The sequence below is a fragment of the Manis javanica genome, chromosome 17 (assembly GCF_040802235.1).
Source record: "Manis javanica isolate MJ-LG chromosome 17, MJ_LKY, whole genome shotgun sequence".
Classification (NCBI taxonomy): Eukaryota; Metazoa; Chordata; class Mammalia; order Pholidota; family Manidae; genus Manis; species Manis javanica.
In genome coordinates, this window is record NC_133172.1 from 51,475,979 (window position 1) to 51,488,919 (window position 12,941).

Consider the following 12,941-nt stretch of genomic DNA (forward strand, 5'->3'; position numbering starts at 1 on the left):
TGCCTAGTGCTGTAGATGAAATGTGTGTGTCCCCCAAAATTCATGTGTTGAAATCCTAACCCCCAAGGTGATGATATTAGGAAGGGGGTCTCTGGGAGTGATTAGTTCATGAGGGTGGACCCCTGATGAATGCAATTAGTGCCCCTATGAAAGAGATGCCAGTGCTCTCCCTTGCCCCTTCTGCCATGTGATAGTACAACAAAAAAACAGCCATCTCTGAAGCGGGTCCTCACCAAACACCTAATGTGCCAGCGCCTTGATATGGACTTCTCAGCCTCTACAAATGCCAGAAACATCTGTTGTTCATAAGCTACCCAATCTGTGATACTTTGTTATAGCAGCTCAACCTGCTAAGACACCTAGCATGGAAGTTATCTGTGGCATTCACAAGAAGGAAGTCAGGCATGGCCATGTGACTTGTTCTGGCCAATGAAATGTGAGCAGAATTGAAGTATGTTACCTCCAGTTTAAGAACCTGTATGTGATTCACCAAGTTCCCTTTCTGCTGCCATGGCAACAGGCAACATAGTAGATGATAGAGGTTCTACCAGCTGAGGACAATGAAGAACAGAGCCCCAGCTGATTCAAAGGACATATAGTGCAAGTTAAAAATAAACTTTCATGGCTTTAGGCCACGGGGATCTGGGAGTTGCCTGTTACGGCATCACCTGGCCTCTCCCTGCTGGGGAAACCTGAGCTACATCACCGCTCCCATGATTCATCTCTGCACATGAAGACTTCAGAGGGTAAACAATGCAGAAGACAACCCCATAAGACATTCCAGATTCCATGTGTCACCAGCATTCTTTCTTCCCCTTGGCTTGTATTAGGGGTGGGGGATGTGGTTTATTACAAAGAATTAGTGTTCTGAAAGCTTCTCATTCTTAGAACTATTCTGCAGGTAAGTGCCTGGTGAAAATTCCTTTAGCCTTAGAGGTAAAAACATAATGAATTAGAGTATTTTAATAAGTTCAGTGCATTATGATCTACTGGGTAAATACACAGACACACATACATACATAAAAATCTTTGGTTTTCCTTGAGGCTTTTTATCTAGATAATTCTCAGCACTTTACAAGTTTCCTAACTTTACAAGCATCAACATTATAGTAACTTGATGCTTCAAAAAAGCCACATCATCAGATATTTCCAAATTAATAATTATAAATTAGTGGAAGCTCCTCGTGGAGTTATGAGAGAGCCTGTACGACCTTGGGTAAGTCACTTAGTCTCTCTGGGTTTCAGTTTCCTCCCCTGTAAAATTGAGATAGTAATGGTATCTTCCTCCCAGGGTTATTCATGAGAATGAAGTTGGGTTGTACACATCCTATCTGGTTCATAATTAGAGCAAAATGCTGACTATATTTGAGTCATAGAATACTTATAAATCTAGAAAGTAAGATCGTTTCCAACCTTTTGCTTTCTGAGAAGGGTGAATTCAGAAACTATTTAGCCTGCCAAGTGGCAGTGTTTTGGAAAAGATGTAAAACCATAGTCGTATTCCTGGTGAAGGTTTTAACACACCTTTGAAAACACAAACAGATGGGTAGGCGGGTTGGTATCGCTAACAGTTCAGGAAATTTTTCTGACTCCCTGCTGAGAGTACATATCCAGATGGGAAAAGCTCTGATGGGCCAGACTCGTTTACATTTTTTCCATTTTAAATTCTTGGACTTTTTCAGGTTTATAACAAAGCTCAGAAAATGCTAAAGCCTGAAGGAGAACTGAGGGGTGCCAAGGAAATGGAAGATGAGGTAAGGCTCCCAACTTCTCTATGTACATGGAGTTGAACTTTTGTTACAAGGGACTTCTTTTCAATTTTCATGATTCAAAACTCCAGTAATAAGCATCCCAAAATATCGCAGGCAGAGGTGGGCAGCCGAGCACAGCATTTCAGAGCCCAGCCTGGAGTTAGGTGGCTCTGGGTCTGTATCTAATAACAGTATAATATTGGGCATGTTAGCTACGCTCTGTGAGCTTCCTTTCTCTTACCTAGGAAATATGAATAATGAGCACCTATTTCAAAGGCTTGCTGTGAAGATTAAGTAAGATACTACATGTAAAGCACTTGAGACACAGGAAGCACTTAATATTAACTGTTGTTGCCAACATTCTCTCTTCATCTGGAACGATATGGAAATGGAGTGTTCTGATTAGTCTAATATTTTGGGTCAAACTCTGTGTATCTACTCCCTTATTCCAGAAAGGACTTAGGGGAGGCTTTTTGGTTAGCATAGGGTTGTCCCATATGACATATGCTTTTTAACAGACTTCCTACCAAGAAGTGAGCAGCTTCTGAAAGAGGTGTTTCAGCTCCTTTCCTGCTGGGTTACTGGAGGGAGCCATACAGGAGCAAGGATCTGGTATGGATCTTCTAGAAGGGCATTCCTTCATTCTCCTGATATCTTTGGGGCACCATCAAATGTGCCAGGCATTGTTCTAGGGGCCGGATATAAAGCAATGAACAAAACAGACAAAGATCCCTGCTCTTGTGGCGCTTACTTGCTAGTGAAAAATTTATCCAAGGATATGATGGAGAAGAGTCTGTGGCAACTGCCCAAATGCCAATAAACACGGACCCACATTCCACAGGAGACTGGCCTCTGCCATGTGTATCCTAAGCTATAGACTTACACAGTGTGCCAACTTTTAAGGAATTTGGAACATAATAAAATACACTCATTCTTCACTATATGAACATAATCATCCCAAAAATTTGCTCACAGGCAAAACCTGGTATAAGTGTCTATTAATTCCCATCATAAATAATCAAAAACTCCAAAGTCTCTATAGATGGAAAAGTAAACTCAGGATCAAGTTAATATCAATAAGTGCTTGAAGTTGCTGTAGATAACTGTAAATGCTATCACACAAGTAAAATGTAAAAATTCCTGAAGTACTGTCCATTTTTAAGGTTTTGTGCTTTTTAAAACATAAATCTCACTATACACTGATACATGCTGAATGGCAGTGGCAGTTAAAGGTGGTTTCCCATTATGTGTTGAAGATTTGTCCTCATCCTCAGATGAAGAAGAGAATTTCCCATAAATGATGACCTTTATGGTTTGTGGTGATTCCAAAATTACTCTGGAAACTGACATCCACGATTTCCCTTCAAGTGCCCAATCCCTGGCAATGCTGCCATCGTGAACCTGCGTGAGGCCCTCAGGGTCCGGGAGTGTCACTGAAACACAAGCTTTAGTTTAACACCAGCTTCCCCAAGAAGCAGGAGACTATCAATACTTTGAAGCCTAGAGCAAAATTTCTTCCCATCTTTTGAATTATGTATTTGAGAAGGTGTGCTCTTTGAAAAAGCCCCATTTAATCAATACCGAAAATTTGCTTCAGTAAATAACCTATCTGCCCACAGCTGTCATCATCATGACAGCAGCCACAGTATCAGCACTCACCATTTTGCCAGTGGAAGCTGCCCAGATGTCACGTGCCTTCAAGCAGAGTGACCAGGTTCCCACCCCATGTAAGCAAATCTGGGTACCTAAGGGCTTATGTAAGTGAAAACTCACCTCGCGGCAGAGGCTTGTGGTATCAGCTGTCATTGATGGCTTCAGCTCCAGGACAGGATCAGATGGTGCCTGAGGGTCAGCATTATGACTGTCATCTAGTCTGATGCCCCAGTACTGGTCACAGAGCTTTGACTGATGAAATGTCAGATTAAATCAATTCCTACTGCATCCTGATACTCAAAAGGCATCTGCCTGGAATTTAGCCTTTATAGTAGATAGGATTAGAAATAGCGTACAGTGACCTCTGTGCAAGATAATAGCAAGAAATTAGGTTCCCTGGAACACCAGAAACACTTGCCTTTCTGGGGTTCTGAGGTGAGCACAGCCTACAGCTAACCTGCAGTAAAAAATAATATGTGGCCCGTGGAAATCACCTTATGCTCTCCAAGCATTTTCACTCATGTTCTGATGAATCGAAACCACCGTATGATTTGGCCTTTAGGAGTGAATGGTTAGGTTTTGATTTCAAAGCAAATTTCATTAGACATCTAGCAAAATACATTTGTTGTTCTGCTGGTTTGGGGAATCCTCAAAGAAAGGACTATGTATTCCAAACTTCTTGTTTTATGAATGAAGAAATTGCCTCAGAGACTCTGAATCAGTCGATGCTAATGTCCAAATTAGACGAGATCATCTACAGGAAAGAGCCAGTTCTCTAGCCTGGTGGTACAAAGGAATTAGGCAGGCAGGCCTTCTGCTCATAGGACATCTAAAACCGGAGGGAGAGGGCTTTAGCTTTTAACGTGGAGAAGCTCAAGTTATGTATTATTCATTCTTTGTTAAAGAGTCCTCAGTGTGCCAGGCCCCATATGGAACAATCCAGTGACATGGTCCTCACCATAAGGTGCATCAAAGCAAGAATATAGGTCATTTGGCACATCCACAAAGCAGGCTTTGTAACGACACTTAATCTCTTCCTAGATGCCAAAGAAACATAGTGCTGTGGCGAAGCGGAGGAGAGCCCTAGGGCCCACTTCCTAACAAGCTGCCTTCCCCTGTCCCCAGTATGGCGGCCATGAGAGAAGGAATTTAAAGCATTAGAATCAACTGCTCTTCCTCGTCGGATCAAGGATTTTGTTTTCTAGTTAGGAAACAGTGTGTGTACACCATTTTTTAAGCCACTCTACACATATTCTCTTAAGAGAGTCCCTGGTAATTGTCTTAATGGTAATTACATGCTTGGGGCAGTTGACATCTACTGTTATTTTTCTACAAGTGAGGAACACGGAATGGGAGCAAGAGAGGAAGAAGGAGAGTCTTGAGATAATGAAATCCTTTTAATGACAGAGCCATGCCGTTAACCTAATTAAACTGTAAAGTGGTAAAAAAAAAAAAAAAATCCAGGTACTAAATGGAAATGAAGAAATAAATCAGCTGAGACAGCAGCACTTCTGGGAAGCCTTCTCAATTCCGAATACTCTGGCATCGCGGTGTCCAATTCTCATGGTTCTCCTTTGGCCTCCTCGCCTGTGCAGAGGTCCCTTAAACTGGCCTGTCCAGGAAGGTGTGATTTACGATGTCCATCTCAGGTCTCCAGCTCCCCTGGGAGCGTATGTTATGTAGCTCATATATTTAAGAAGCCAGAGCAATCAGTGGGATGTGGTGGCAGAGCCCCGGCTACAGGGCCGGGTGAGCAGAACTCTCCTCATTCTGTGGCTGACCAGCTGCGGAGCCGTGGCACTGTCATTTGGATCACTTTACCATTTCTGCGCACCCATGGTTTCTGGGTGCTTTCACACCTGGTACTCTCTTAGGAGAATGGCCGTTGGACTACTGGGGTCATTTCTCATAAGGACACAGAGCTGGACAGCCTTGGGAGCTCACTTCCCGTGGGCCAGCCCTTAGTTGTCGACTGGCTGATGCCGAGTCCCACAGCCCAGCTTCCACTGCATCCCTTCCGGATGGATCCGAGGTATAACTCACACCCCAGAGTTCCCCGAGGGGGTCACGCTAAAGCAACTGACTGGCAGGACTTCATCTGAACTCCTGCCCTTGCCTGGTTTCTTCCCCTGCCCTGTTCTGCTTCCCCCACTTCCTGGCTGGTTCCTCTTGGGAGTATTTATTTAATAGATGCCATGAATCTGTGCCTAAGAGCCTGCTCTGGGTAATCTAACAGAAGACAGGCGCCTGCCAGAAAAGCCCCAGGCTCAGTCCCGGGATCTAGAATTCGGAGGTGGTAGTGCCTGTCCCCCCGAGTGTCACAGAAAGTCTACATGCTGATGGAACGAATGCACTGGACAGGTTCACAGGGGGCTTCTCCCTGACTTCTCTTCACAGTGTAGCCACAGCACTGGGAGTAGAAGGGGGCGTCCTAGTATGATGGAACACCCACCCTCTTTCCATAGCTCTGCACCCCCAATGCCACCCAAGTTGCTATGCTCCACACTCTCTGTTTTGATCTCAGTCACTAATTTCCATTTTGACCTTGCAGTAATTAATTAGCTCATCTTTTTCACTCATAATCAAAGACAGGGATTTTATGCAATCAGCCCAGGGATTTTACTTTTATTCCCATTGGTGTATGTTTCCAAAGAAAAGCACTACATTTACAGTTGAGAGAGGTCTTTTGGTTTAGTGGGTAGAAGAGGAAGTTAAGAGACTTGAGAATTCACATCAGCTCCATCACTGATTCACTATAATCTTGACAAGTTCATTTGACATCTCACTTATGTTCATTTCATCAGTGGCAGAACCATTAATATTTATAGACAGTCCACTAGGTGCCTGGAATTATTCTAGGCGCTGACTTCCTCTTGAAAAACAGGGCAAGTGTCTGTGATGTACCCAACAGAAGTGGGTGAAGATTAATTAATGTAAATAAGTAATTGTGTGAATAATGCAGAACACTCAGACACCTTGCAAATGGATCTGTGTAAATGTTACACTGAATGAGTAATAACGGCTAAGCATTGATGGACAAATTTCCAACAAATTTAAAGTCTCTGTCAACCAGTTAAGTGAGCAAAAGTAAGCATTTTCTTGATTTATAACTGATGCTTTTGTTTTTCTGACTGCCTAGGGAGAGAGTGATAGAGAAGTGAACGGTCTGAACAGCAAGCTCTTGAGCCTACAAGTTGACATCAAGAATCTACATGATGCCTGCAAGAGACAGGGGAAGACCTTGCAGGACAATCAGCTCTGTGTGGAGGAGGCAGTGATAAACAGCAGCCACGTAAGGGATTCAGCAGCTGCTACTCACCTCTGCTCCCTTGGGCAGGAACAATAATAGAAAGTTCTTCCACTGGTCATTCAAGAGCATCTATCGAGCAAGCCAGAGAGAATTAAACCCATACACCCTATGACACACATCCATGTGCACGCACATGAAAACCCCATCCTTGCCCTCAGAATTTCCGTCTAGCTGTCTCCAAGCTCACCTGCATCTGAGCCTCTGTCTCTTCCTTATCTGACCTTTCACACCTGGATCCATAGCACCTGAGGCCCATTTCCCAGAAAAGATCAGATCATAGTTGTATAAGCAGAGTAGCGTCTCCTAATGGATTTTTGACAAACTTTTAAGTCACCCATGAAAAGAACAACCACGCACCTGTTCCAAGCTGCCACTGCTCATCACAGTGGCAGGTGTTCTTTATTGCACCCCTGCAGCGCTCTGCCCACAGGCTCTTCTTCTGGAAGCAGGAACCCAATCACAGGACACACCGCAGTGTGGAAGAGTTAATGGCCCAGGGAGCAGCCCTCAACCAATGACGGATGGGGAGAAAGTGGATTAACTAACCTACCTCCCCTTGCCTTTCACTCAGAGACAACTCCAGGCATGCTCTTTGCTCTGTCCTGGGGTTCATCGAGGGGACCCCGCACCAGCTGCCGGCAGTGGTGACTAGCTCACTAACACACCGTTTCATATCTTCCTTCCCTTCCTTGCCTCATTTCCCTGCTCCCCTACCTGAGTTTCATAAAAGCACCTCCCGCATAAGCTCCTACTTGACACTCAGTTCCCTTTCCAAGGGCCTGCTTCTGGGGGCGCCCAGGCCAAGACACTCAGTACCGCTTGTCCCGTGCATGTGTGAGCACAAAGGCCTCCTGGCATGATCCTCTTTCTTGAGATTGTGATTTTCAGCAAATACTCTTCTGTAGCCCAGGCAGTTGTCAGCTGAGGCAACTTCATTTCAGCCTGATGTTTTCTTTCTTTGCCAACCCTAGTACCAGGGTCTGTACACCAGGCTCTCAATTTGTCCCGTGAGCTGGGGAGCCAGCTGGGAGAAGTTTTCCCATAGCTCTCCAAAAACTTTGGGTTTCCAAGAATTCCTTGCTTGCAGTCTTCTTTTTAGGGACTTGAGTTCTTGGCCAACAGAAAGCAGGGACTGGTGACACAAACCTGTTCTGGACCCCCAAGTTAGTCTCTTGGCTGCTGTGTGAGCAGCCACTGTCCTCTTCAACACTGGTGGTCAAGGATCTGGTCTCTCTTGATTGTACCTGTCAGACTTCTCCCAGGACTTAACCACCTCCCCACAGAAACCACGAAACTGTTCCTCTGTGATGTCCTAAAACCTCCACCAACAAAGCAATGCTGCCTTACTTACCGAGCATTGCTGTCCTGTCCCCAGGAAGTCACAGACACAGAGAAATCCACTGCTTTTCCTACATGCATCTCAGGAAGAAGATTATCATAATTTACCTCTTTCTAAATATTAACATTTTAGAATATTTTCGCCATTGCTGTCACAAGTTTATTTATTCCCCCAGTCAGGGAAAGCAATATGGCTTATAAATGTACCTGACAACTTGGAAGGAGAAAGGTATTCAATCGCATTTTATTATTCTAATTGCCCAGAGGAAGGTCTAACAGCTTGAAACAAGCTTTAAAACAGGCTCTTATTTTTTTCTAGCACTTAGTGCAGAATTTAACTTGCAGACTACGCATACAAATACATAATTAGATGTAGACTTATACTAATCCACTCAGAAAATCCCTGCAAGATATGCCTTCCACAAGGAAATGTAAGATGGGAACAAAGGGGAAACTCAAGACTTTCTGAAATTTTGACTAATACCTAACAAAGAGCTGGAGGAAGAGCAGGAGGTGATGGTCCAGCACTGCAGTCAAGCAAGAAAATTAAAATAGTGCATCGGATGTTTTGTGTAACTACTGGAGTGTCAGGAAGTAGGTAGGTGACCTTGTAAATCAATGATACATCACGCTGTAAAAGCCAGGAACAGAGGTAGGACTAGGGGAAAGAAAAGGAGGTGCATAGGGTGCAGTTATGGTGCACTCATTCTTCAGGTACCAGCCCTGCACTTGCTGAGACCAAATGCCTCCTTGAATGTGCACGTCACTTGCGTCTCTCTCGTCCTGACCCTGCCCAGGAACCAAAAGAGTGCCTCATTTAAAGTGAAAGGAGAAAAGAACAACAGCGATATCATCATTCAGTCACAATCAAACCAGAAAAGGAAGGAGCTTTCTGAGCAATTTCCCGGGCTCCTGTGACCCTGGTGGTGACCTGCAGTTCTACCCTGATACTCAGTAGAGCTCAGATTGTCAACTCACCTTTAAAGTGTATGGAAGCATGAATATCAGCATAAAATTGTGTAAGAAATCTGATTTCTGCAGATAAAAGTAATTAGTTGAATTACTGACACACTCCTGATGAAAACTATCACACAGAAATATCACTTTAAATCACTGGGAATGAAAAAAAAATTTTTTTAAGTGAAACTCCCAAATGTAATGTGAGATCTGGGATTGGATCCTGGAACAGAAAGAAAAAAAAAAACAAATTAGTGGAAAAACTGATAAAATCCAAATAAAATATATAGTTTATATAATAATAATCTACCAATGTTAATTTCCAACTTGGACAGATGTACTATAGTTATGTAAAATGCTAACCTTAGGGGAAGATGGGTGAAGAGTATACAGGAACTGTCCATCTTGCTTGTACAATTTTTCTGTAAATCTAAGATTATTCCATAATAAAGAGTTTTCTTCAGGGAATCTCTGGTAAGCAGAGATCACTAATGAGAAAAATGTCTAAACCACAAAGATGTATCCCAAAGAAATGCATGTCACTTAAACACATAGTTCTATACTCTACCAGTACAAGAAAGGCAATTTGTAGAAGCTACTAAAGGTAACAGGTTCACCTCTCTAGTGATACAAGGCTAAACCGGAGTTACAAGGAAAATGTTCCACCTAACGCTGCTAAGACAGGAAAAGAAGTCAGGATAGGGACTGGAAAAAGATGAGGCTTTCAGTTCTTAAATGAAGGAAAAAATCAGCAAGGATCCAGTTATCAGAACAATGTCAACCTGAGACAGAAGAGAGTCAGCACAAACTAGAATAGGAAATAAAATGGTTAAAAAGTACTTTGAAATGCCAGCTTCAGGCAGATCAGCAGGACCTGATGACATGCGTGGAAGAGAACTTAAGGAGTTGGCAGGTGTTATTACATAGCTGCTAGCTATTATTTTTGAGAACTCAAGAGGATAAAGAAAGTCCCTGTAGACTTAAAAAAGGGTAAATGAAGTGCTCATCTTTTTAAAAAGGGAAAAAGGACAATCCTGGTAATTATAGACCTGTCAGCTTAACTTCAGTATCAGGGAAAATAGAGAATTTAACATCAATCAATTAGCATCAGCTTGAAAAGCACAAAGCATTGGGTGGAAACCAAAGTGACTTTTCAAAAGGCAAATCATGCCAGGCCAATTAATTTCCTTCTGTGATCAGGTGGCCACATAGGCAAAGAGGGAGCAATAGCTATAATCTCTTTGACCAGAAGTAGGGCTCAAGAGTTGACTAAATTTGGTAACAGGTTCCTACAGGTGACCAGGGCTCTCCATCTTTTAAGACAGCTGAGGCCTGGATAGAAATCTATCCAAAAAACATGGTGAACCAGATGTCCTCTGGAATCACATCCAACTCTGGATGGTTAACTTTGAGAACTAATATTACTTCCATCAGATCACTTCCAACTTGCCCATTTTCCCTTGATGTCAGTTTAAAGATCAAAGCAAAATCTAATGAAATATCTGTGTCTTCACTAGAAAGAAAACTTTAAAAAAAGAAGACAAAGAAGCGGTAGGAAATACACTGATGCCTTTATGATACTGCCCTTTTGCACATATATAAGTGAAATGTAGGCTTAATCCATAGCATGTCATTTTCTATTCATTTAGAATTAGGAAAAACAATCTTTTGACTACTCAAGGATAAATAAGTAGAAATTCAATAGATCTCAAATAAGCTGAGGCATTTCTCCAAGTCTTTGAAATCTGATCCCTCTAAATCCATAGGTATCTACAGCGTGCAAATGTTTAAAATTCTCATCCAAGAAAACTCTAGTTTCTCTGCACATATAAGCAGTTCTTGATCTTTATAACTAGACAAATCAGGTCAGCTGCTACATTTGCCCTCTACTGGAAGATTTGAGTGACCTCTCATCGTTTAGTTAGTCCATTGTGTTACCTAGTTAGTTTCGTGTTACCAAAACTAAACCCTGGTAAACACTATTAAAAATCACGACTGCCCATCCTGGCATTCCTCATCTCCTTCCCTCGATTTACTATCCTCCCTCGCACTTTTTCCTTTTAATACACTACATAATTTATCTATTTAATTTGTCCCCCTCCCCCCCTCCTCCCTTAGATGCAAACTCCATGAGGGCAAGGATTCTGTCTGTTTTATATACTTCTGTATTCCCATTACCTAGGACAGGGCTTAACAATAGGTACACCATAATTTTCCTGAACAAATTCATTAAATGAAACTATCATACCCGTACAATGGCTACTATGTTAATGTTCATAGCAGCATTATTCGTTACTAGCCAAAAATCAAAACAATGCAAATATCCATCAACTGGTGAACGATAAACAAAATATGTATATTCGTACTAGTAAGCATTAAAAAAGAACAATGCTGATTCTTGCCATAACCTGGATGAACCTCAAAAACATTATGCTAAAAGAAAAAAGCCAGACACAATAGATGACACGTATAATTCCATTTATATGAAATGTCTGGGAAGGGCAAGTCCCTAGGGCCAGAAAGCAGCTTAGTGGCTGCCTGGGGCTGGGGTGGGAACGGGCATGACAAATGGGCACGAGAGAATATTTTGAGGTGATGGAAATATTCTAAAACTAGATTGTAATAATGGTTGCAAAACTCTATAAATTTGCTACAAATCATTAAACTGTACACTTACAATGGTTGAAGTTTATGAAATCTAAAGTATACCTCAATAAAACTAAAACAAAGTTAATTTTTAAATGTTTGAAAGTACTCTGTTAATAAGGCCGAAGCCACAAACTCAAATTCTTGGGAACTTATTTTATATTTTATTTCCTTCTTTCCCTTAATACCTAGCCATGTATGAATCTCTAATTTAGGCCCTCTAGGGACAGACACGGCCTCTGCCCGCCAGGAGTTTATAATCTAAGTAGGAGATAAGATGCGCAGCAATCATGACCATGCAAAGCAGAATGTGAAATGCCATATTAAGACCATGCCAGCAATCTGTGGTGTTGGTGCAAAGACAGCTTTCCTGGGAAAATAGAAAGGAAAGCAGGATTTGGGCAGGGTTTTAAAGAATGAGGTAGGGGGATAATAAGCAGAGAGGGAGTTACAGAATGCCCACAGGCCATCCTCTTCATCCACCTCTCTTTCAGGTGTCATCAGGGATGTCTGGTATGAACACATAGAAGCATCAGTGCAAAGACCCCAGTTGTACTAGAATCAACAACACTGGTCTGAGCAGCAGAATACCTAATGCAAAGTGGTGTTCAACATAATTTTATTGAATGAATGACTGAAAACTTCCCAGACATTTCATATAAATGGAATTGTACGTATCCTCTATTGGTCTGGCTTTCTTCTCTCAGTATAATGTTTTTGAGGTTCATCCAGGTTATGGCAAGAATCAGCATTGTTCTTTTTTAATGCTTAATAGTACAAATATACATATTTTGTTTATCATTCACCAGTTGATAGATATTTGCATTGTTTTGATTTTTGGCTAGTAATGAATAATGCTGCTATGAACATTAACATAGTAGGCATTGTATGGGCACGATAGTTTCATTCAATGAATTTGTTCAGGAAAATTATGGTGTACCTATTGTTAAGCCCTGTCCTAGGTAATGGGAATACAGAAGTATATAAAACAGACAGAATCCCTGCCCTCATAGAGTTTGCATCCAAGGGGGAGGGGGGAAGGGAACAAATTAAATAGATAAATTATGTAGTGTATTAAAAGGAAAAAGTGCTAGGGAAGATGTTCTAGCAGCATTTCAGGTTGACTGTGGATTGGCAGGAAGAAATCTCTCTCTCACACCCACACGCACACACACGAACATGCACGCACCCTCAGCTTCTGCAAGATCACCTTTTCTTTTGAGAAGCGGCGCCGAAACACGCTCTCTGCCTGCAGTTTCCCAGCACTCCTGAAAGCTGTTTCCACA

The 12,941-nt window shown here is 42.2% G+C and overlaps 1 protein-coding gene across 1 annotated transcript in view; it reads left to right on the forward strand.

Moving 5' to 3' along the window:
- The first annotated feature begins 798 nt into the window (after positions 1 to 798).
- Positions 799 to 12,941, forward strand: part of PMFBP1 (polyamine modulated factor 1 binding protein 1) — a 40,630-nt gene continuing 28,487 nt past the window's right edge. The window contains exons 1-3 of the mRNA XM_073225763.1: positions 799 to 901; positions 1,683 to 1,754; positions 6,544 to 6,696. Coding sequence (XP_073081864.1) covers positions 1,704 to 1,754; positions 6,544 to 6,696 — 204 coding nt within the window. The 5' untranslated portion in view covers positions 799 to 901; positions 1,683 to 1,703. The remainder of the gene's footprint in view (positions 902 to 1,682; positions 1,755 to 6,543; positions 6,697 to 12,941) is intronic.